This window comes from Lepisma saccharinum, chromosome 6 (assembly GCF_977018435.1).
Source record: "Lepisma saccharinum chromosome 6, izLepSacc3.1, whole genome shotgun sequence".
Lineage (NCBI taxonomy): Eukaryota > Metazoa > Arthropoda > Insecta > Zygentoma > Lepismatidae > Lepisma > Lepisma saccharinum.
Window position 1 is genome coordinate 17,930,581 of NC_139234.1, and position 26,372 is coordinate 17,956,952.

Consider the following 26,372-nt stretch of genomic DNA (forward strand, 5'->3'; position numbering starts at 1 on the left):
TGGTATCGGTAAAGTTTATATCGGTACTTCATCGGTATCGGCCAAAATTTCATATCGGCCCATCCCTAATATACGGTATAGGAAATACATATAAATGATAAATTTTTGCTCTTTGTAGAACTATACAAGGTAGAATAGATTTAGTACATTCAGAATTTAATAACAATTCAAGTTTATAAGCATAAGGACTGCAAAATCATCAGAATTTGCAACGTAAAGGGCTAATGCATGTTTCATGTAATGAGAAATGTACTGAAACTGATTACTTACTTTACTGCAAAACTACTTACGGACTGAGCTGGTACCACATTGAACCAATACCCACACTGTATTCCCACTGATACTTGAACTTTATAACAATTAGAAGTTGCTCAGAATGTTCATATATGTATGAAAGTGCTCCATTATGATTATACCACATCAAATTACTAAAGTTTTGCTTTTAAATTTTGAAAGAAGTACAATCAAATATTAAAATATCTGTAAATTAATCGCAAAATCCTAATTTCCATATAATACTGGTGCAATTTAATGAAAGTTTTGCATAATTTCCAAGATAATCACACTCCGTAAAAGCATTGTAGGGCATTTTTGTGAGCACCAGTAAATACCCAGATTACTGTATCAGTGATAAAATTGCAATCTATACTCAATGCCAATGGTATTGGCTTATGTGTGAGGATGGTGGCAGTGGCCACTGAAATTAATACAGTAATTTGGAGCTAAAATAGGTACTAGTTTGCAATACAGTAATAGGCTAAGATTGGGAACAAAATTTAAAACTTCATTTGCATCTAGTCACTTGTAACAAATAATTTTGAACATTGTTTCAGCTTATTCATATTCACAGGCATTGTAGTAATAGAAATAATAAAACTGTGTACAGTAGAACCTTGATTGTATGTTTTCCATGGGATATTTTCCAAAGGAGTTGTAATGCTGAAAATGAATGAGGTAGAAGAATTTTATGGCATTTTTGCTTTATGGTGATCAGAAAGAAAAGGTACGTAAGATGGGGAAAATTTAAAATATAGAACATGTAAAATTGGTGTTTCACTTTGCATCAGTTTTACCTTAGTAGCTTACTTCACTTTATATATTTTTGGACAGTTGCAAGAATCAAAATAGCAGTAGAATTTTTTTCTCACTCCATATGCTCTCACCAAGCTAAAGTTGAGGGTACTTACCTGCAAAACTGACATTAGGTGAAAATGATAGATAGTGGCAGTGGCACTGAAATTAATAGAACTGAAAAAATCAGTTTTGCAGGTAAGTACTTTATTCTGGTATATTAATTTGCTACCACATTTTTCATCCCCTGAAACATGTTTTAATATGCTGGTGTAGATCTTCATTGGATGATTTTTGAGTGCAACTTTTTCGTCTTCCAGGTTCTGAAGCAGACAAACCAGAGGCTGGAGAACAGGACACAGCTGGTCACTGCATGCCACATGGGTCCCAAGGTTTTCATCAACTCTGCAGGCTTCATAAAAATTGACACGAATTCACTTGGCGACAGGTAAAATCCCCCTTTTTTTTTTTACATATTTTTATGTTTATTTGCGTGTGGACATTGCAATTGTTTAAATCCAGTGGAATTCAAAGTCAACAGTCTCTCTTGTGGAAAGTCACAACACAAGGAGACGATGTCAGTCTCTCAGTAGTGAAGGTGCAACATTTTCTCGTTAATTTCTATAAATTAGGAATTACAGATTAATTCGTACTCTTATCAGTGTCAACCATTATAGGCATGTCGGTGTATCAGTTTATTGTTAAAAATTCTCGTGTATCAAATGTATCTATAAATAGCTTGAAATTTCGTGCAATACTCTGCCATTTTGTTACAATTTTTGTAACATATGTTCTGGTTTTCTAAGGGAAAAGGGTGAATATGCAGTTTTCTTTTTCAAAGGCAAAGCCCATCGCAGTGATAAACATTAATTAAGGATGTTAATGTTTTTCAGAGAGCATTAGCAAATTTATATCAGATTGGTAGAATATCGGTATCAGTAAATTTTATATAATTATCAGTAAGGCCCGGGACTTTATGTTATAACATATTTTTAATTTGACATTGGATTAAATACTGGGGTGAGATATTTACGTATCTGATAAAAATCAGCCGTAATAGACAAACTTGATAAGGCATATTTTACCAAATTCACATTTTTGCAACATATTTCTTCAATTTTCTCATAATAAGACATATTTCTGCATAATTTCGTAATAATTTTGTCTTGCATATAATCGGTTATTTTATAATTTATTCTTTGTACCTTTAGCGCAACGGACAGTTTATACAGTGCTTTTTTCGATCGATGTGCTCACGGAGCAGCGCATAGCTTGGCTGGAAGTAAGATTGCATCTGCTGCTAAACTGGATGCAACATACGCGTACCTGACACCGTTAGATATGTAATGAAATAACCTAGTATAATTACATGGACAGTAACAATTAAAATGAGCACGTACCTTGTTACAAGAGGTGTTGGAAATGTCCTTCTTCCACACATTTACGGCATCTCTTTAGGAAATTATCACTAACACGCATCAGTTACTCAGTCAGTATCATTCTGCAACATCCAATTGCAGAAATTCAGTAGACTCTCATGATCCCTTGATAGCAACTCCTGAACTATTTTGACATTGTATGCCTTCAGGTTTAAAAGCTTGGTAGCTTGCCATGCAGTTGACATGGAGATGTCTGTTTCTTGTTCAAGCCGGAGGGATTTTTGAGCAGAATGTTCCAACGTGCTCCAACGTCATCTAATTTCTCCTTAGTAAGCACACACCGTTTCACCCTTCGCTTCTTATCAAGAACAAACCCTCTTTCCCTAAATTTGTTTGCAAGTATCTGAACACACTATGTGGAACGGGAATGACGTAAGAGTCATACATAAAAATTCATTGTTTTAAATTGTACGTACAGCATGGCATCACTAGACTGCAGAGAAGCACCAGTAATACATAAGCTAAAATTAAACAATCTAAAGCACTTGTTAACACCTTAACACTTCACAAACACATGCAAACTGGACACCAGCTCTGGATAATGAGGCACTGGCATGTCGAGTGCCAAGTGAGGGTACAGCTGTGGGTCTAAATGCCAGCAAATGCGATCTTACTTCCTGCCGAGCTAGCTGCCACTCCGCGGGCACCTCGACTGAAAAAGGCACTCTATTATCGAAAGCAGGTTAAGGAAATTACGGACAAAGAAATTGAAAGCAGATGCCGTCTTTTCTTACCAACTAGTACAGAACAATAATACCCCTTCCATTTATTTATCCCACCGACAATTGATAGCCTTGCTAACGTTATTGAGGAAAAATGTTCTCCTTCATTGTTGTGCGGGAACTGGAATCTCAGTAAACAAGTTTCAATTGTTCTAATTTTTTACCTTTTTTACACTTCTCACAACAATCAGTCAAAAGGAAAAATAATATTCGGTACATTGCAGCACCTACTCTATCGGCAATTGAGTACAGTAGTTTCAAGATCACTTGTTGTTTGAGCCATGCATGTGTTAGGGTGTACTCTGTCCTGGTTATCTCTGAAGCAGACGAACAGTGCTCAGCCCACTATATTTTTCCCCCTTCTCTGTTGTGCATATTTTTGGCTTTACTTGGAACATTTCTGCATTTCTCTGACGTTTTCAATTTTTGTGACATAATTACATACGTATTTTACAGTTTTATAGGACGTAAAGTCTCAGACCCTACTTATCAGTATTGACAGAAATTTTGTATTAGTCTATCCCTGCAAAAATTGTGAAATGAAAGATTAAATGTTCAAAACCAAGATGGTTCATTCAAGTATGGAAATATTGAATCTATAAAATGATTGGAGTTCTGTCAACAAATATTGCTTAGAGCAATGAAGTTTGTTTGAAGTCCACTTTATGCACACATAGGCTAATTGAGACTGGATATACAGTTTTAAATGGGATCTTGTGACGTCTGGTTGGGTTTGCGAACTGTAACCCAGGGAATAGTTGTAGGAAACATGCGTAAAGGGGCCAAGTTGGAAAAATGCAGTTCAAAACAAACCATACAGACACAAAGTTTGTTTTGTACTCCTTATAACTCGATGAAACACAAGTGAGTCAGTCGTTAAAAAGATAACACAAACGGAATGCAAAGCAAGAGTAAAAGGGGGGGAGGAGAATGTTGTCAAAACACTACACTGTTAAACAACTTTGTACGTTGCAAAAAGGGCAGGAATGCCAACGTTAATATCATCGATAAATGCGAGTGAAAGAGCTACTTAAGATTTTCCTTTTACCAAATAAGCTTCAAGGTGCAAGCGATTTTGGGCTTGTTCGCCAGATGCGTGTGTTCGTGGCTGCACAGGCACCAAAGGAACTCAAACACCACAGAAAAATCAAATTAGTCCAACTATCGTGGCGTGTACGTGCCTTAATAGCCACATTCAGAACTAAGACAATATCAATTTACGAATAAGGCATGCAAACATTTTTGCCATCACCAATTTCTTGAATTACGAGGGAATTTTCATTTATGCACCTTCTTCAAAAACAACTAGTAGTTTCAACAATAGTAACATGCACGTTTTATTTACGTGTTCTAATTCAACATACAAAATATACATGTACCAATGTACGTACCCTCAAGTCAAAAACTATATTTTTAGGCTGTTTATAACAATTCGTAAAATTCATAAGTATTTAACAAGTGCATCATTGCACAAACAATCCTTTCGTTCTTCTCCTATGCTAAGACTTTCTTTTTCGCAGGTTTTAATTTATTTACAACAGCCTCGAAACTGCAAAATACACAACACTATTTTTGAATTAACTTTTGCCGTACAGATTAGAATATTCTTACTATCTTTTTAACTAAACATACAATTTCAGACACGCCCTTGATAATACCAAGCTTCTGTTGTGTACCTACTAATGCTACTGCATGAGGGAAGCTAGATTAGGTTAAATATGTTTTCAGCCAAGGATATTTTTGCCTTCAATATAATTGCATCGACGCGTCGTGGCATTGACATAGTTTTTGCAAATACTGAATAATAGTTTCAGCGAAGTATTTTTGAATCTAGCAATTCGCATGAATTTGATTTTATTTGTTAGGATTTATTTAGTTCAGTTGGTGCATTATTTCTTTAACAATGTGCATGTTTTTACGACAAATACATAACGAAACAGTTCAACATGAAATGACTTGGCAATGTGAGACTAACTTCAGTTCATGGGGAAAAGTAAACACACAATTTTTACGTGATGCTAGATTATCAATTATGAAAGTTCATATTAATTAATCAATTGAGCAAAAGGTGTATTTGTCAATCGTGTCTAAGTTCACTTCTCTTTCATAAAAATTTCACTCGTAGCACTATCCACTGGTTCCAAAAATAAGAACAATTTAACGTACCTGACAATTAAATCGTTGAAACACACACCTGCACTGTACCGTATTTGTACAAAGGACTTTCGGCAATTTATCGTAGTTGAAATGCACGTGCAATAACCATAATGTAAGATGGTGTCTTAATCCTTTCATCTACCCATTGCTGCTCGTGCTTTGCCAGCTTGCAATCACGTAGACAGTCGTAAGCACCGAAGTCGAAGTGCGTTGTTCCCCCAATCCTAAATCTCACGCAAGTGATTTGAATATCAACTCGATTTCTGGCATGCAATTCTAATGTCCGTACGCACCGCTAGGAGGCAGCAAAAGGCAAAAAGCAGCAGCGACAGGCCTGCCACTTCTTGGAACTACATGAACCAAAGAGATGCATCACAGAAAGGGTGTAATGTAATTCGGATAACTGAAAGTATATCACGAATTCATTACAATCTGAACCATTGTGTGTAACTGCTCCAGACCTCTTGGTTACAAGGTGATGCTTAGAGGATTACTTGTCCAGTCACCTGACTGCCATGAGGATGACCTGGGTTTGATTCTCAGGTTTGATGATCTCTGGTAAGATTTTTTCTGGCAATATCCCTGCAGAACAGCTTCAGAACTCACCCAGTCTGTCACCAATAGGTGACGGAAAGGGGAAGATGTTAAAGGAAAATAGATTGTACACTTATCACATCACTTATCATTCTGGTGAAGGTTGAGAATGTGTGGATCCCTATAAGATGTGCCTTCAGGGTGTGATGCAATGTATTGGTGTCCCTTTATTTGCTGATACAGTGCTAATTAATCTGTCCTAATGCTACCTAAAACAAGGTTCCCACTGACTGACTTAGGAATCTTGAAAAACCTTGAAAAGTTCGATAAATTAAATGTTTTCTTTGCTCCAGGATTGGAAACTGAAAGCGCAAGGGGTTTCTGTTTTGGGAATATTTTTGTAATAATTTTTTTCATTAGCTAGTTTCAACAATGTTGAATATACTTCATGATTTTCATTAACAAGCTGAGTTTGAAGATTTAGTATTTTAAGTCTTCTACAGTGATCTAGAAAGTTATTTAAAAATGCCTAGAAATGTCAGGATATTTGGTTTTGCAAAATGAGTGGAAACCCTGTAAAATTTAACATAAGAACCATTGAAGAGTGTGTTTTTTAAATTTTAAATGATTAAAATATATTATTTTTTGCCTCCAGTATCATTTTTACAACTACTATTTTATTATTTTTTTTTAATGTTGGAGTAGTAGTATTGTAGCATTTTGTGTAAGTTATTTTTTTCTCCTTCCAGTACGGAGGCTTATGTGGAAGTGCTGGATGGATCCCGTGTTCACCCTGAAACCTATGAGTGGGCACGTAAGATGGCTGTGGATGCCCTGGAGTATGACGATGAGGATGCTAACCCTGCAGGGGCTCTGGAGGAAATCCTGGAATCTCCAGAGCGACTCAAGGATCTTGATCTGGATGCTTTTGCAGAAGAATTGGAGAGACAGGTAATTCAGTTGAAAATACAGTTGGACCTTCATTTTACTTTTCTCAGGGGACTGGGGTTAAAAAATTAAAATGCAGGAAATTGAAAAATCCTGGAAAATTGTATGAACTTTTCTCTATTTGAATATGAGGATTGAATGTGTAATGTAGGAAAATGTAAAATGTACAAATGTAAAATTGGTTCCACTGTAATTACTGCACCCCTTTTTTTCCCAAGATCAATGGATCTGCGGTTAACCCTTTATGTGAATGTGGTTCGTGAGAAGTCTTGTGTGTTATGTCACGCTGTCAGAAAAAAGATTGATTTATTTATTTAAGAAATGTGTAGTGTCACCAATTTAGCTGAAAAATGGCACCCCATTTCAATTAAGCAATCATGTATATCAGAATCTATTAAATATTGAAAGCAGTATCAGTTCAAAGAAATAATGATGAATACATGGAAATCATAAATTTTCTGCTTCATATCACCAAGTGGAACCATAATTTTAGCAAATTTTTAGTTTCACTGTATTTACGTGCATTTTATTTTTCCTTCTTTGATTCACAGGGTTTCGGCAACAAAAGCATCACGCTGTATGACATCAGGGCTGAGCTGAACCACAGATACAAAGATCTTCGAAGCTCCTATGTGTCTCCCAACCCAGAGGATCTCTTCAACATGCTCACAAAGGAAACTCCTGAAACATTCTACATTGGGAAACTGATTATGGCCACTGTTATTGGTAAGTCTTCTCATTTGGTACTTAAGTTGCTTCTTTATATAAAATAACAATTCCAAGTTACTTGGAAAAATATATAATTGCTTCTCACCATTCACAGTCTGCTATTTAATTTGGCCTAGGTTTCACCTCACAAGGTATCCACAGTACATCTTTGTTCAAAAGCGGGAAAATATTTATATCACATCACATAATTTCAGGCTAGTTCACTAGATCGCTTGGGTTGATGGTACAATATATTTATTAAAATTGAGTCAAAGTTGTAACAGGTATCTTGTTTTGTCCTGCAAATTTTTGGATCAACCTCGATCCTTCTTCAGGGATGGTAGAAAGAATGAAACGTCGAAAGGTTTAACATTAGTTATACCACTTGATCACTCATGCCACACAGAATGATTCCGAGTTAGCTGCAAGTAACGGTCGATTGCTCCCTAAAGAAGGATAAGGTTAGTATGAAATTTGGAGGTCTAAACAAGGTATGTGTTGTGACTTCCTCTCAGATTTGAATATGTTTGTGACATGCGAATGAATGAATTCATGTATTATTGTTTCGTAATTTTTGTTTTTTCTCAATAAATGGATACTGGAATTCATGTGGTTTTGTCCTTGGTATGTGTTGAGAGTTGGAAATTTTGTATCTAATATTATCAGCAATATTTATTATAACAGTTACCAATATCTGATATTCTATTGAGGCAATGTAACATGAATGGTTCCATTAATCTCTGTGATTATAGAATTCAATCTGACTGCAGTGGCTTCTGTTTTGGAAGAGGAACTGCATATTTAGATGTTTACTTTACAGTACCAGAGGATATAAGTTAGTATACAATAAAATGTAGATACTTAAAGGTACTTACGATAGTGAGTATTAATTTTAACGAAAACTACGTTTCAGGATTCCACTGATCCCTTTATCAGGTTACCACACTAGGCCAGTGTAACTACACCTTAGCCGATACGGACTTAGGAATTTATGGTGAGGCAGGGTAGAAAAGAATAGAAAGGAACATTTGGTCGTCTGACCCCACATACGTAAAACTGCCATGTTCCCAACTGCAAAGAACTGATCTAAAAAGCCATTTGAGCACAAGGCTTAACACACAACACGTTAAAAGTCCCACTTAGATGTGCACGTTGGTGAGTTGTGCAACGAACTGGCACCGTAGAATGCCAGAAGTCCTTCGGTTGATGTGTCCGCCCCCTACCTTTCCTCTTCTGTATTCGGTGAGCTACGTCATATCAAGTTTGAATTCTTTAATCTCTTGGGCCACGCTAATCACGGTCGGAGAGACCCAGAAACCGATCTTTTCTTTAGTTGATCCCCATGGCTTAAACATCTTGATCCATAGTTCGTCTATGTTCCCATCTTCCCTATTTAGCTTATTACTCCTATCTTTGCAGATGGATGCTGCTTCGTAAACATTCCAACTTATCAGTTTGTTATCAATCCTGACAATCTCTCGTTTCTTAATTTCATGTTCTTATTGTGAAAAAGAAACAAAATAATTGAACATTGCTTGTTTATTACTAAAAGTACACCCCTCCTGCATCAATACAGCAATTGGCAAGGTTAGCCAACCATTGATATGTCATCTGCAAGTCTTCATGTGGTATGACTTGAAGATTGGACGTCACAACCTGTTGGCTGGTCCTGTGTTCATCAAAGGTGCGTAATTTCAGCAGCAGCTTCACTCTCGGGAATGAGAAATAATCACAGGGGGATAAATCTGGGGAGTAAAGACGATGATTCAACACATTCACTTGTTTTTGGACTAGGAATGTATAGACGACCACTGCTCTGTCGGACCGTTCATTATCGTGGAGCAGGAACCAAGTGCCTGGTTCAGGATACTGAGGTCTGATAAGGCCAGTTGTTTTCCATAATCATTCCGAGCACTACGATAGTAACAACCAATTACACTTTCACACTCTGGAACAATTTCATTATGAATAACGTGTTTGCTATCATTAAAAATCACAACATTGTCTTCACCCTTGGCTTTGGGAGCTGCATTTTCTTGCCTCTTCGTAAATTTAGCGACTTCCATTGAGCGATTTGTTAGTTCGTACAAGGACCGTAGTAAAAATACTCTGTTTTTTCCTCCACAACAATAGAATTCAAGAAATGTTTATTCTCGCAAGCAGTTTTCAGAATGTCCTTCATGAAACTTGATGTTCACTCGCTGCTCCATAGCTATTACGTGACGACACCCTTGCACCTCCTTCACGACATGGTGGCATAATTCCCAGCATGCCTATCGCAAGTTCATGAGGTGTTGCCAGGTTGTAGATTATGGACCACACTACATCAGGAACGCGCGTTACTTCAGAGATAGAATGCACATGTGGGACAATATAAAATCGGTCTCATTACTTAATTGTTAGACCTCGTATATGTTCCGATAACCCTGTTCTTGGTATCCCTTCCTGAATATCTTTATCATGTTCACCCCATCGGGTTTTCATACTTTGCCGGTTTGCCCTATGTACTCTTTATTGCAAATACACTTGATACTATAAACCCCTTTTTTATCCTCTTCTTCATTCTCCTTTTCCTTACTGGCTTTCTTATATCCCGTGAAATACCTCTCTACAGTACGCGGAGCCCTCATCCCCCATTTGATACCATATTCTTCAACCACTCTATCTTTTCGGATACTCCGTTGAAATAAGGGATACCTATGTACTTATACTTCTTTTCTTCTCCATCGATTCCATTCTCTTTCTTCTCCCCCTTCCAATCCTTATCCTTATTTTCCCTGTCTTTTCCACATATTTTGTGGGCTTCTCTACGAATCCTATTTAAGTCATTCTCCTTATATCTGTTCTTTTTTCCCACATTGTAAATCCATTCTTCTTCCTTATTCTTTTCGATCTTATGGTTGCACAATCTTATAAACCTTATAAACCTTATAAAAAGTTGAGGAACACGTTATTTTTAATCCTTCTAGCATGCTTTATTGTGGATAAACATATCTCCAGCTAAGGTTTTATGAAATACCCCTGTCTTAATTTTCGTTCTCGTTTTAATAATCTTCAAATCCAAAAATCCCATTTCATTTCCTACTGTTTCTTCTTTGGTGAATTTAATTCTGTCCTCTTGTTCTCCCAGCAACTCAAACATTTTTGTAAGATCTGTATTTCCCCCGATTACCAAAATATCATCGATGTATCTTCCGGAGTATTTGACGTTTCCCCCCACTTGTTCAAAGGCTGCTTTCTCGAGGTAATGCATAAAAGTCCACGATGCTATCCCGGAAATTGGGTTATCCATTCCTAGTCCCTCCTTCTGTCTGTATACCCCTTTATTGAAACTAAAACAGTTGTACCTAGTGCATAAATTGATCCATCTCAAATACTCGCATGCCACGACGATGTCGACTCCGTTCTCCCTGAGTCACCTAAAAAAGCAATCAGCGGCCTTGTCCCTAGGGACACTGGGGTAAAGGTTTACGACATCGAAGCTCATTATTTTATCTTCATTAATTTCGAGTTTTTCAATCGCTTCATTTACTTCCAGCGAATTATTAACACTATATTCGGTGTTACATCTTATTTCTCTAATCTTGGTTACCAGAGTTTTAGCCAAGTTATACCCTGGGTGGGAGTACATGGGGATAATTGGTCTTAATGGAATGCCTGCTTTATGGGTTTTAGATATTCCAAAAGCGATCGGTATCTCCCCTTTCTTATATCCTTCGATCGATTTCTTTTTCTCAATTCTGGCTTGCGTTTTACTGGTTTCAATTCCTTTTCTTGGTTTCCCTTCTTATCTTGCATGGGTCTCTCTCTCACTACCTCGAAATCGTTGTTACAGAATCATTCTTTCATTTCTTTCTGTATTCGTTCCGATCAATAACTACCATTTTATTTTCTTTGTCAGACCTAATTAGGAAAACATTATTTTGTTTAACCCAGGTTTTAACATTGCCTAATTTCTTTTTATATTCTTTATGTATGTTCTCTCCTCATTTTTCCCTTTCATATCTCTTCTAATCTGGTTTTCAATAATATCATGTATTTTAGGTACTAATCTGATATTCCCCCGACAGATTTCTTCATTTTTACAGAAGAAACTACTTACGGTAATAAGTTCCTGTAGCATTGTCTAACATCTGGAAGGTGTTTTGTGTGATGTAATGGATTTCTTCAAATTTAAAAGTTTGGGGCTCATTTGGGGGCAGGTGACTCCGGCCAATTTCTAACACGCCTTTAACGGGAATCTATAGAGAAAGCCGGGGAGCCGAAGTGGAGCGTAGCCAATCGGAGGCGCTGCCGCATTAGCAGTTGGGGGTGGTAGGTCAATTACCCCAGGGGCGGAGCCTGGAATCGGTGGGAAATTTGGACTCAAAAATTTCAAACGAAAATAATTTGTTTCTTTAAATTTCCCACCGATTCCGGGACGAGAAACGTGAATACACCTTAAAGAATGTTCCGCGAAGCAGATAGGTAAGTACAAACGTCAAAAATTGACAAAACGAAGTTATAGGTGTCCGTGGAATATCAGATTTTTACCGTATTTTATATTTAGCCTCACTTTTGTCTTCTCTATCATCCCTATTCCCTCGGCTGCTACTGTGAAATCTTCTTTGGAGATTTTTTGATTCCCAATGGCAAATTTTTGTCGTTTCTCCAAGATTTCCTTTAGGTCTTTAGGTAAAATTAAATTAGTTAGGTTTAATATGTTGTCTTCCCCCTTCCCGTTAACTACCCTATTTTCGTTATGTTTCTTGTTTTTACGTTCTTTCTGTCAAATCATAGTTAGCTTGTTCTGTATAATGGTTTGGTGTTTACTTTTAGCTACCTCTACATACGTATGGTGCCTTTCTTCGATTCTCATCCAAGTCACTCCGTCCATGATGGCGCTAAGCTCCAAATGTAAATTTAAACACTCTTTGTTAAGCCGGTTTACTGTGGAGTAAGCCTCCCTAATACAGCTATTCACCATACACATTTGCATCTCTTTTTCTGCTCCTCCCCTTTTGCACTTAGGGGTTGAAAGCCCCATTTTAAGAAACTCAGGACCACCTCCGTCTTCCTACATTCTTTGAGAAACCATATTCTGATGAAGGGATCAGTGGAATCCTGAAACTTAAGTTTTCGTTAAAATCAATACTCACTATCGTAAGTACCTTTAAGTATCTACATTTTATTGTATACTAACTTATTCAATGTGAGTAAGTCACACAAGCACTAAATACAACAGAGGATATAAATGATAATGTTTATATTTGGGCTGAGACGATACTTCTGCTGATGTATTGATATCGGAAAGTACCAGACTCTGGGTATCTTGTGGTGTCCACAGAAATGCTACAAGACACTTCTGCAGTCTAATTGTCCTGTAAACTACGCAAAATGTTTATTTTCTTGAATATCGTACCAGTGCTGTGTGACAAAAGTAATTTTCATAATTAAATTATAGCTATTTTATTCCACTTATCTCTTATGTAATAATTTGAATATTTTAGGGGAAAACTCTTGTAGGCTGATGTGGTATAGTTTCAGTGGAATACTTTCATGTTAATATTTTTTTCAAAATCAATGTTCATTCATTGATATCGGTATCATGGGAATCTGTAAGAAAGTATTGGTTTGGTATGGTTGTCAATTCAAAATGAGATTGGTTTAACCATTATTTATATCCATAAAAATGATAACAAAGTGGCAGAATTTTGCACTAAATTATAGACTATTTATAGATATATTGATCAGTAATGTTCTTGATAAAGTGGTATATCAGGGTGGCGACAGACCTGGAAAACCGGGAAAAGTCAGGGAATTTGAGGTGTCAAAAAAAGTCAGGGAAATGTCAGGGAATTTCGTCTTCATTGATTTTTTATTATTTTATTTAGATACTGTTATGGAACTCTGCACGGGAACAGGAAATCTCGTTTCGGCCTCAACTTTTAGGCCCCTTTTATGCGCAACATTATAGAACTAACTTTTCTATGGCATCACAACCACGGCGCCAGAAACCAGTGATGGCAGGGGGAGAGAGAGAGGGACAAATTTTTCTTGCCTGGGCTTCTCGGCGGGAATTTTAAATTCGAACACTCTTTGGAGGAAAATTGTTATAACTCGGGCACTATGGGAGCAATCTACTTCGGATAACTTTTGTTTTGCAGATAAAACATCAGCGCATGTAACCGTGTACAATTCAGATCGCCGGACCGAGGAAGGGGGACATTGGGGTGGGGGGGCACGTCCCCCAATCTCAATGGAAAAAAACAAAAATTTGGTGTTTGCCCCCTCTTCTCCCGCTATTTTGGAGAGAAGGCAAGAACTTTAGTATTCTTTTTAAAGAATGGACATTTCTCAAGAGAATGAAACATATTTCATGTTCTTAGGTGCCATACAAGTTGAATAATAAGCCAAAATGTGATTTATTTTTTTTTTTATTTTTTTTTTACGAAAAATAGGTAATTTGCAATTTTGGAGGAAAATTGTTATAACTCGGGCACTATGGGAGCAAACTACTTCGGATAAGTTTTGTTTTTCAGCTAAAATATCAGAGCATGCTACTGTGCACAATTCAGAACGCCGGACCGAGGAAGGGGGCTTGGGGGCACGACCCACGAATTTCAATGGAAAAAAAAACGTAAAAATCTTTAGTTTGCCCCTTCTTGCCACGCTATTTTGGGGAGAGGTCGCGAACTTTAGTATTCTTTTCAAAGAATGGACATTTCTCAAGAGAATGAAACATATTTCAAGTTCTTGTGTGCCATACAAGTTGAATAATAAGCCAAAATGTGATTATTATTTTACGAAAAATAGGTAATTTGCATTTTTGGAGGAAAATTGTTATAACTCGGCCACTATGTGAGCAATCTACTTCGGATAAGTTTTGTTTTGCAGCTAAAACATCATAGCATGCAACCGTGTAGAACTCAGAACGCCGAACCGAGGAAGGGGGGGTTTGGACCTCCGAATTTCAATGGAAAAAAATTTCAATGGAAAAAAATAAGAATCTGGACTTTGCCCCCTCTTCTCCCGCTATTTTGGGGAGAAGGCGCAAACCTTAGTATTCTCTTCAAGGAATGGACGTTTCCAAAGAGATATGATTGAAACATGTTTCATGTTCCTGGGTGCCATACAAGTTGAATAATGAGCCAAAATGTGAAACTCTTTTCGGAAATGTGGCATTGATATGTTGCGGAGAGGGGGCGAGGTTGGACATCAATATGAATTTCCCTGGCTTGCTCCAGACCTGTCAGAGTTTCCACCCAAACATAAGAGTACGAAGGTCCAAAAAGCACATTCATTTCGTAATCAGCATGATGATACCATACGGTATCATTGGGCCAGTACGACCTTACTCTGATGATACCATATGGTATCATCGGAAGAGTAAAGGTTTAGTTTAGCCTCTAAATATTACGTGGAAAATACATTGAATTATCATTTTTTCTTGTCCGTATGGGAGTAGTAAGGGGACTTGTCAACAGATGGAGGGGATAAGAGTGGGTGGCGCCATCCTATAGTAAGGCATTTGTTGGGCAAACTGAAGGAACATAGAAAAGAATAGGTTCTATTGATACATACTATTTTTGTCGAATATCGCCACCTGACAAAGTATCTCACTACAACATGCGACAGAAATTTCATCGACTGCAACATCCAACAAAAATTGCATGCATAAACAAGAAGAGCTTTAGACTGAAAGTATGCTGCCGGAATTTTATTACTCTTCTGGCTCACTTCACCTTATTTAATGTAGCAGTGCTTACGAAGGTTTTCTTTCATCATCCTGACGTATTACTGGTTTCGCACAAGTTAACGTACATTTACAATGACATTGCACTATTTTTAGATATCAAGAAGAATCCAACCAAACGGGATATATATTGAATACTATAACGAAAAAGTGAAACATAAATCTGCATTGGTGAAAGCTATAAAAATTGGCAAGGGCATGCTCGCAACCTCAAATTTACTGCAACACTAGTATTGCAATTAAATTAACACCACTCTCTGTCCTGTCTGTTTAAACTCATGAGAGATGGTCATTAATCTCTCACTGAGTAAAGTTAATGTTCCAATATTATGAAATAAAATACTAATAATAAATACGTAAATATTTTAATATCATATTTACTCGAATCATTCAATCATAAAACCAAATCACTTTCTTCAAGAATTGACTTTTCTCTGCCAGCCCTGCTAAATTTTCACTTTCCATCTACTGATTTATACGAGGGGTGGCCAGAAAGTAATTTCCGATTAGTAGGGACATTGATTTTTCGCAAACGCCAAAACCGTGAAAAATGGTAATTGCTGCGAAGTTATGTTTAGGAATGTGCAGTGATGTCTGGACACATTTTTCGCCTGTTCGAAATATCGAAATAATGCGAATTTGGCATAAAATGCGAATTGTTGGCTTTTTTTAGTGATTGTGTTAAAGAAATGTCCTAAAACAACGAAAAATTTCATGAAATCCAACATTCTTGTCTTTTCTAGGCCATGTTTATGTACATAGAACATGCAAGTTTTCCAACATTTTACTCAAGAGTAAACTATAGAGTTATGCTTATATGTACATGAAATAATTCCGACAGCCACATTAAATCATGTATTTCCCACGATTATTTCAACTTTTATCGAAACCATTTGCATCACAGAGCAAAGTGGCAGGGTTCTAACAGGAGATAGAGCTCGTATCTACCGTCACACGAGAGCCACATCTTCGTATTTGTCGCACGAGATATGTTTTGAATTACCAAGCTAAGTGCACACCATCGGCATTTGTCGAGCGAATAATAATGGAGCTCAGTCGTTAGGACATCTGACTACTATGCAAGAGACCCGGGGTCGATCCCCTGCAGGGGAGAACCGGGATGTTTTCCACCTATTCAAACTGCTCCGACACCCACCCAGCATCATATGAAGCTGGTACCTTGAGGAAACTTTGAGGGATAAATGTAGTCACGAGCGTGGTGCTGATCACATCACCCCCACCTTCGGCCGTGATCAAGAAAGTGTGGGACCCTAACTCCACACCCCTATACACCTTCATGGAAAAGTGCAGGGGACCACTTTACTTTTACTTCCTCAAAAATCTGTTCCAACATATCAAACTGTCACGAAAATACGTAGAACATGTGACCTACAATTTAAAATACTAGTTCAAAAGCACAATGGAGTATTAAGTTTCGGTATATCTGGCAGATAAATGTTCTAAAACAAAAACGCGAATTTTGGGAAACGTAACACTAACAAGTCAAAAAAAGATAATGCCAATTTTTGGTGCCATAATATATCGTTATCTGTCACGTGAGATTGATGATTTTAATTTTTTGGGTGCGTCGCCACTTATGGTCATTATTCACCCTTCAGTTTATACGGGGAAAATTCCATTATCTAAAATTCTTACCTTAAAATTAAAAAAGAGGTATGGAAAATAACTTTCCCAAAATAACTTTCAAGATATCAAACTCTCACGAAGAGGCGTAAGCCATGTGACTTACAATTTGAAACAATAGTTTTAAAACACCATGAAAGTATAATTTTAGATATTTGCCAGAAAATGCGCTAAAATGAAAATGTGAATTTTTGGAAAAATAACACCGTATAGTAAAAAATAAAAAAAATAAGAAAATACTCCAATTTGAAAAAAAAATATCAAAGAGTCTGCCGATTAGGTATAAATAAAGCGAGAATATCAGTTGTAATTTATTGCATTAGTAACAGTGCGTCCTAACCTAATTTTCGGCATAAACACCACCGTTGTTCTGGCATTTGTCGTAGCATGGCACTAAATTTTGTATGTCCATGGTATAGGTGTCTGACAGCAAAGACTGGAACTATCTCTACCGCAGTGTAGCTGTCAAATTCTTGCCCTGCAAGAAACCTCTTCAGTTAAGCAGAGAGATGAAAGTAGGTACATTCAAGGCCAGGGCTGTTCAGGGAGTGGTCCAAGATCTCTCACCTGAAGTGATGCAAAGGGCCCGTGTGTACTCAGCTGTATGGGGTTGTGCACTTTCGATTGGCCTTCCGTGAATTGTCTGCACCATCGTCTGACCATACTATCACTCACGACGTCTGGTCTGCACACCTCTCACGATTGCTGGTGGCCCTGTGCCAAATTCTGAGCGTGCAATGTAGGCTACATCGCAGTCGGTGGGAGACTGTGTGAGAGCTGCAATCTTTAACCTAGAACTGTCCTAAAACGGCTGCATTGCAACTGTATCAGATTACAGCTACATGCCACTTCTTCCTGCCTGTATTTGTGTGTGTCGCTCTCTGACCACTAGTGCTGCGTATAGGCACCATTGAAGCTTTTTTCAGGATGCCCCTCGTATATGAACTTTCAGAAGCTTTTATTATTAGTGTTTTCCTGTTTTAATGTGTTGTTAGCTAAATCTGGTACCTATACAATGCAATTCTATAAATTCCTTGTGTTAAATTTCTAATACCTACATATCCTTTTCGTCAGCATTAATGGTATAACTGCATGTTGTCAGTTTCACAGTACTTCACTTGGATATACTGTACTGAAGCAGAAATCCCATTAATAATGTAAGGAATATGACACTTTATTTTTGTTCGATTCAGTTGTTTCACTTATATGCAAGAGTTAAGTTGTTTGCTTTACAGAGAAAAGAGAAGTAGCTTTATGCATTGAAAAATGAGTCTGCACTCGTGGTTCTTGCAAGCAGAAGGTTCCAAACCTCAGTGGAAATATCAACATATAATACCGAGAATGTATAAGGAGACTGATAAATTACAAATTGTATTTCTTAATCAATCTCTCTTCACTCTTATCTCATTTAGTCGTAACTTTAAAAATAATCAAGTATTTTATTTTAATCTTACTGCGTATGACAAAATTCTGTAATCCTTCTGTAGCTTGTGAATTGTAATAATTTTCCAAATTCACTATTTTGCAGTTTGAATTCAAATCATAGAGAATAGAGAAATTAAGTCAATTTCATAGAACATAATATTGGTACTTAACAAAACCATATGTGGATCTGTATGAGTTTATTATTTCCATTTGCAAAAACATCGATTTTGTTTAGTTTGTAATTGTCAGGGGAAAATGTAAATTTTGTAAAACCTGGAAAAGTCAGGGAATTTCATTTCTGCTTGTTTGTAGCCACCCTGTATATGCTTATTTAGAAGATGTGAGTACTAATTATCAACCGAATTTTTTATTCCCTCTAACATGTATATGTTTATATTGGCCAATATCAACAGAGTGCTGATTTTATAATAAATTTTTCATATTTTTCCATCCCTGTTGTGTTATAATTTGCTGGTGTTCAAGTATCAATATGTATCTGCAATAATCAGTGAGAATATTGTTATTGGCTTCAGTTGAAAATGTTACTGACTCTAACTAAAAAGAAAAAGAAAAAGAAGCACTTTTACACATAAATGCAAATATGTTGCAGGTGTCACGCATAGGAAACCCCAAGGGGATCAGCTGGACCAGGCCAATCCCGTTAGGAATGATGAGACAGGTCTCTGGCAGTGTCCCTTCTGCCTCAAGAATGACTTTCCCGAACTGTCGGAGGTAATGGTTGTTTCATGTTCCAGTGCGTTTCTTGCTATATTCTTTTACATAACAACTGCATTCTCGGCATTGGCCACACATCCACCAGTGAAAAGAGTTTTTACCTGTATCGCAAAACAACACGTTTAATATAAATCAGCATTTTTATTTAAACGTGTATTTTATTCACTCCAGAAACATCATTGAAAGTTGCAGAACTCTTCTAACAAACAAAAAACTGCACCTATCACCCTGAGACTAAAACCATTTAAAAAAAATAAAAAATAAAGATCACCCCTAAAACCTTTTTTTACACAACATTTTCCCACGTAGCTTTCTATGCATCTTATGAACAGGATATGTAATTTTTACAGCACAATTGCTATTGGCATATAACTTAGTCAGATGTGCAGTTAGCAGGTTACATACTAAATCCTGATATTGCTGTCCACAAAGTTTATATGAATGAACTATATTATTGATAATGAAAAATTGTTAACCAGTTTAGGACAATTTCTCATAAATTGTATTGATTTCTTATATTTCATCATCATTAGTTGTGACTAAGGCTGCACTAATACATGTACCAGTGCAGACTGTATTGGAAATTATCGGTTTGCATTAACCACCAATAGCAGCTGAGAATTTTCTGGGTTTTCTGAGTGTCTCACTGGACCTGCAAGATGTACCGGAAGTTATGTGACCACCCTTCCATTTCAAAACAATGCTCCTAGGGTTCCTTTATTTTATGTAAAACATTACAACACCATCTCAAATCTCAAATGTTATCCTTGATGTCCTGAAGTTTAGTAACAAAGTCCACAGTCTGTTCATGTTTGCAGAACCCACACTCACTGGCACAAGTTATCTCGATATGTTGGTAAAAAAAATAAGTGAACTAAACTTATATTGTAATGAACATATTTATTTTGTATTACTATTTCATGTATTACACAAAATTGTATCAGTACTTTAAAAATTCTCCTATATATTGCATGTATAATGTGTATATACTATTTCTTGAAAGAAAGTTATTGTTACCAGTCAGTTCAATACGATGTAATTCAGTATCTACTCTAGGAATACACTGCCATGTTTTGTCTCATGCTGTTACCAGCACTACAAATAAATAAATAATATATTTGTAGGTGTGGAATCACTTTGATGCAGGCTCATGCCCCGGTCAAGCCACAGGCATCAGGCTACGGTTAGACAACGGCATATCAGGTTACATTCCAATAAAGAACCTGTCGGATAAACATGTTACCAACCCTGAAGACCGAGTGCATCGAGGGCAGATCATTCACTGCAGGATTACGAAGATCGATGTGGAGAGGTTCTCTGTCGAGTGTACCTCCAAGAGCACAGATCTCCTGGATAAGAACAATGATTGGAGGTAAGGTTGAAACATTAGGGCAGAACTGGATATTGAGAAAACATGAAAAAGTCATGCATTGACTGAAAAATTCATGAATTTCATTACAATGTGAAAAAATCTAAAGGAGTTAGTGTGTGTAAAATTTGATGGTTGAAATACTTGCTGGTAAATATGGGTTTGTCACATTTGTAAACCCTTAACACAAGCAACAAACCAAATACTTATGAGCATGATGTTTCTTCCAACTGGAGCCTTTGATTTCACATTTCCACTGCAAAAATACAAGAAAGAACTAGTTAGAAAGGAAACATCAGCTCTCTGAAAGTCATGGATTTTTTGCTTTTCCTCTTTTGTGACTTAACTGCTCAACTTCCGAAATTGCTGGTTGTAATGCAGCATTATGTCATTGATAGGAGAATTCTGCTTTCCTCTGCTTGAGAACATGCCACTTGCTTGATTGACCGCATTTCGGCTAGTCACAAAATACACTGCCCTTCTCCTGCAGGGTGCACATCCTCCCTCTAGCTGTTTGGAATTCAAGTGTGAAACACCTGCATTTGTGTTCACCGCATACTTTTCACACATGCACATTTGCATGCTTCAATTTCACTTCGATTGCATCTAACATAAACTTTTGGAGTTCCTCTTTTTAATTGTTCCAACTTGGAAGTAATAAGGGCCTCCCTGATGGTGCAGTGGTAGCATCGTCGCCTTGTAATCAATGGGTTCCAGTTTGTGGGTGCCCACTTTAAACTGTAGGTCCAGCCCTGATTAGCCTTACTGTGAATAAAGTGGACTTGAAACACCAAATCAATCAATCAATTGGAAGTAACAAATGGCAGTAGTTTGAACAGTTCAGCATTTTCTTTTGCAAACTCTTGGAAAATGTGGAAAATTAAAGAAATATGATTCAGCAAAATTAAGGGGAACTCTGCACTTTTTCTTGAACCAGTTTCTTGAGGGGAGAATTATATACAGGAGAAACTTAATTTTATTTTTTCAAGGCACCAAGCTGAAAGTGGGAAAATTTTAAAACATTTTACTTTGTTGAGACCATGAAGACTGAATTTATAATTTGGGAAAATGTAAAATCGGGCTTCCACTGTAGTTTGCTTTTGTTTATTGTTTGTAGAACAGTGTTGAATGAATTTGATTCTCTTTAATATCAAGTGCAGTTTTTCAGTTAGAATGGTCTGGAAATGTATTTTAAAATTGCTTGGAAAATGTGGGAAATACATGGAATTTATTTTTTTTTGCCAAAATGAGCATCTTTTTTTAACATTAATGTGAAATTGCATGCAGTTTCTACCTCGGCACTCAAGTGACCTCCCTGATGATCCTTTATCATTACAGGCCACCCAAAGACCCTTATTATGACACAAAAGCAGAAGAAACGGACACCCGGACAGAGGAGGAGGCCAAGAAGCTGAAGCAGAGGCAGACATACATCAAGCGGGTGATTGTGCACCCCTCGTTCCACAATATCTCCTTCAAGGAGGCTGAGAAGGTCATGGCACAGATGGACCAGGGGGAGGTTATCATTCGTCCTTCCAGCAAGGTAGGCATCAACTGATTAACTTTTGGATATTTTCATGAATGCCAAGCCAGGAGTTGACTTTGGGAGCACTTTCTACCTCCGTTAATAATCCACGTTTGAATTGCTTCATGAGCTTTAGGGTGCATAATGAGTAGTGCCGGGATTTTTATATTTAAGGATCACCAAACTATTTACTTAAGATTTTCATAAATATGCCCTAAAAACATGTGCACCCTATATTTGCTTCTAACAACTATCAGGGAGTACATTAACTAACTAACTAACTCACTCTCTCTCTAGCCTTCTTAAACCCGAAGGTTCATGGCTGCAGCAACACAGGCCTTCCATCTGTCCCTATCTTGAGCAAGATATATATACTCTTTTCCATCCCTACCGATTTCCTTTAGGTCCATCTCAACCTTGTCCCTCCATCTTCGTCTTGGCCTTCCTACAGGTCTCTTACCATCAGGTTTCCCAACAAGAATCCTGTAAACTCTTCTTTCCTCTCTCATTCGTGCCACATGGCCTGCCCACCTAAGTCTTCTTGATTTAATTATTCTAATAATATCTGGACATGAATACAAATTATGTAGTTCTAAATTATGTAACCTTCTCCACTCACCTGTCTCCTCATCCCTTTTAGGTCCAAAGATTTTCCTAAGGATCTTATTTTCAAATACTCTCAATTTATGTTCCTCTTTCAATGTAAGGGACCAAGTTTCATCAAGGAGTACATTAAAATCTCTAAATGGTGTGCTTCTCACAACACTTATTTGAGTTAGATATATAGGGCCTTCCCGTCATCGCCTTGTGTTCAAGGGGTCCCGGGTTCGATACCCGGTGGAGGCACATGGAACAGTGGTTCGGATCCCACTTTAAACTGTAGGTCCAGTCCCGATTAGCCTTCCTGTGCATAAAGTGGACTTAAAACATCAAATAACAAATCAATCAATTGAGTTAGACATCCACTCGGTAAAATGACTTAATGGGGAATTGCAGACTACGAGAATGTTAACTTGGTGTTTTAAACTACATTACTTGATGTTTGTTTTTTGCAGGGATCAGATCACTTGACAGTGACCTGGAAGGTGACGGATGGCATCTACCAACACATTGACGTTCGGGAGGAAGGAAAGGAGAATGCCTTCAGCTTGGGACAATCATTGTGGATTGGTAAGTTTTGGTAACATTTCTGGGACACTTTTTAAAGAAGAATCTGTAATGAGAATAAGATCTTAATGTATGTTGAAAGAAATAAAAAGTATCTCAAGAATCTGGAAGGGTAAACTTTTTTCCAAATTTAACATGTCACTAGGGAACAGATTTTTAGGTGCTAAGAAAGAGGGATTTTGTACTTTATAAACTCTATTTTTGACTTTTAGGTGCTTAAAATAAATTAGTAGGCATAATTATTAATTAATAATAATTTTATGAAATAACTGGTTTTATTCATAATTGGGAAAAGAGAGACATAGTATATAAATACGGAGAAACTAGTACTCACTTTTATCCGCGAAGCTGTTTTTTCTTCTTTTTCTTCTGAAATTAATCGAAAAAGAAGAAAAAACAGCTTCGCGGATAAAAGTGAGTACTTAGTTTCTCCGTATTTAACTGGTTTTAGTTGCAATTTGTGTACAAAGGTTACTATTTTTAGTGCAATGAATACTATTCTTTGATTGTAAAAAATATACAATTTGTCCAATGTAAAAACTTTATCATATTTTGGAGCATAGTGCCACCATATGCTTTTCAATGTTCTCCGTGGTGAAGTTCATCCTGTCGCCCATGAGTGGCTGCTTGTACAGGCATGGACACTTCTGGCTTGTAACAATCCCATTAACTTTCAATGTGATCATTACAACCCAAAAGCCTCAATAGAGAACCTTCTTTCTATGCCGGAGGAAGTTATAAGTGCAACTGCTCCTGATTTCCAAGGCAGGTTTGGTTCTATCCGAAATGTAGTGGTAACATTTGTCACCTTGTAACGAAGAGCTTGTAGGTTCGATGTCTGTTGCAGGTACATACTGGTTCGGATCACACTTTAAACTGTAGGTCAAGTCCCGATTAATCTATCTGTGCTTAATGTATGCTCACAAAACTCAAACTGCAGGTTTTCGCAGTGGTCTTCTCTCCTTGATGAACAGCTTGTATACTAGGACAGTTGTAGTTTCCGGTGCAAACTCTCCCCTTTCACGTAACTGTTGTGTCAATGGGGGAAATAGGGGACATGATTGGTCACTTACAAGGTTGCCTTTCCTACTCGTCAGAGCAGGCACTCTTTAAACAGCTAAACAGTCAATTCCATATTCTTGGAATCTTGCCGCGCGTCTACACTGTTGGAGGCTGGGAATAATGTCGGCTCTGTTTTAACGACTGAATGATATTGTATCTAGGACTTCGAGTTATCCAAACTTTTCAAGATGGCGCCTGTTTTTCAGATGTAAATAAAGTAGAGTATAAATTACCCCCATAACGGATGTTTTATACTTGGTGGTAGCTCAGAAAATAAGCTTTATATGTACTATATAATAATATTGTACGTTTTAAAGAAAGTGTAAAAAAGTTACACAAAATGAGAACACGGAGCTTACGCAGACACAAAGATTCCAAGAAGATGGTTAACACCATTTATCCTGCCTAGTTAACAAACCGGTTATGCATGGGACGCATGTTGTGGCAAAAAGTCTTTTAAAAAACTGTATTTTCTTTTAATTGTGCAAAGTCGTTGCTCTTCCACGAAATTCTTACAATTTTAGTTCATAAGAAACCCGTTTGCACGAGACCTACGGAAAGGAAAACAATCTCGTTTATTGCAAGAAGTGAAACTCAGAAGAATCTTGACACTAGTCACACTGGCGGGAGCAAGAGAAGGGAGATAATCGGACAGAATGAATATTGGATTTTATGTGCGTTCACTAGAACATTGTCCGTTACAGGATTAATTGGTAAGAGAAGATTCGCTTGGGAGAGAACACAACTTTTCCCTGGCGCACAAAAAAAAAAAAAAATCGGGGCTGTAGATTTCGTTCTGGTTCGGCTGTCTAAATCACATCGTAAAAAAAAAGTCACGTTTTCTTTGCTTCAGTTCTTCATATTCACCCCCTCCCCCTTTGCTGGGATCAGTCCAAACTCTTCCTCAACTTGCATTGTAATCCACTCTGAAAAAGTAAACGCACAACTTGCGATCTATCTGCACCGAATGTTTATCCTAGGACACATTAAACAGTGCCGCACTCGATAATGACTCTGGTTTGGATCCCACTTTAAACTGTATATTTAGTCCCGCTTAGCTCATCAGCATAAAATGAACTCAAAACAAGCTTTACAAAACTTGCGTATTTTCAGATTAATCGACAATTTATTGTAGGATTCAGGAGTATTCTGGAGGTCAAACATTCACACCGCCAAAACTTTTCCTCTCGTATTCCTCCTACATTGAGCACTGCGTTTTTTTGTTGTTTTTTTTAACAGCAGCACGCTAATGGTTCTGAAGAAAAGTGGGGATACGAACTTTATGTGCATCATGAAGTTGCTTTAACTCTTATTTTTCTTTCTGGAGATCGAATTTCGTTATCGTCAAATCAAAACAGCTTTGCGAGATTCAAAACAATGACGCTTATTCCTTCGCGCTGGATGAGTCATTGCTGTTATGGGCAAGGGACAGCTTTCCGGACGGTACACTGGTGCCAGCTGCAGGGTAAACACAATGAGACCAGCTGGAAGTTAGAGCAGCAGGTGGCAGAAGGGAAATCATCCGCATTTTAAAGATAACACAATTGTCGAAGACCGAACTTTTATCAGCAGTGTGAAAAAGAAAAATGATCCTTGCATTACGTTTTACCATACAACAGACAATAATACGGGCAATATTTCCTATCCAGACAGCTGCATTCAAACAGGAAAGAGGGACCTGAATTCTGAAATTATCGCATTACCATGCACACCGGTGGCAGATAATGAGCTGTTGTAGGAGAAGGGAGAGGACACTTTTCTTTTACTTATCCTGCAGTGTTTGTTCATTCTGAAGAAGGTATTCAGAACTGGTTGCTTTATTTTAGACACCGAAGGAAAGGAGTCCGTGTGCGCACATGAGCAAGAAAATCTTGACCGAAACAATTAGCAAGGGACCCCCAGCCAACACTGTTTTGGCAAATTTTATGACCGGCACAGTTGGGAAATGTATGAAGCGGGGAAACAGGAGTTGCAACATACGTAAGATCGACGTCAACTTTTGCGGGAAACCTAGATGACAATGCATTAAGCAGGTTGACGATCTTTAGTTGGCTTATGTGGCTTTGATTATCTGTTATGGTTTCCCTTTTTTATGAAGTTCTACACGGAACAAAGAACACACTTTTAATGA

General features: G+C 37.4%; 1 protein-coding gene across 2 annotated transcripts in view; it reads left to right on the forward strand.

Moving 5' to 3' along the window:
• The window catches only part of Spt6 (transcription elongation factor Spt6), a 71,441-nt gene that overhangs the window by 33,869 nt on the left and 11,200 nt on the right, over positions 1–26,372 (forward strand). For both annotated transcript variants that reach the window (XM_083123599.1, XM_083123600.1), the window contains exons 21-27: positions 1,392–1,519; positions 6,673–6,874; positions 7,423–7,597; positions 18,994–19,115; positions 20,243–20,490; positions 21,826–22,030; positions 23,068–23,182. In XM_083123599.1, coding sequence (XP_082979725.1) covers positions 1,392–1,519; positions 6,673–6,874; positions 7,423–7,597; positions 18,994–19,115; positions 20,243–20,490; positions 21,826–22,030; positions 23,068–23,182 — 1,195 coding nt within the window. The remainder of the gene's footprint in view (positions 1–1,391; positions 1,520–6,672; positions 6,875–7,422; positions 7,598–18,993; positions 19,116–20,242; positions 20,491–21,825; positions 22,031–23,067; positions 23,183–26,372) is intronic.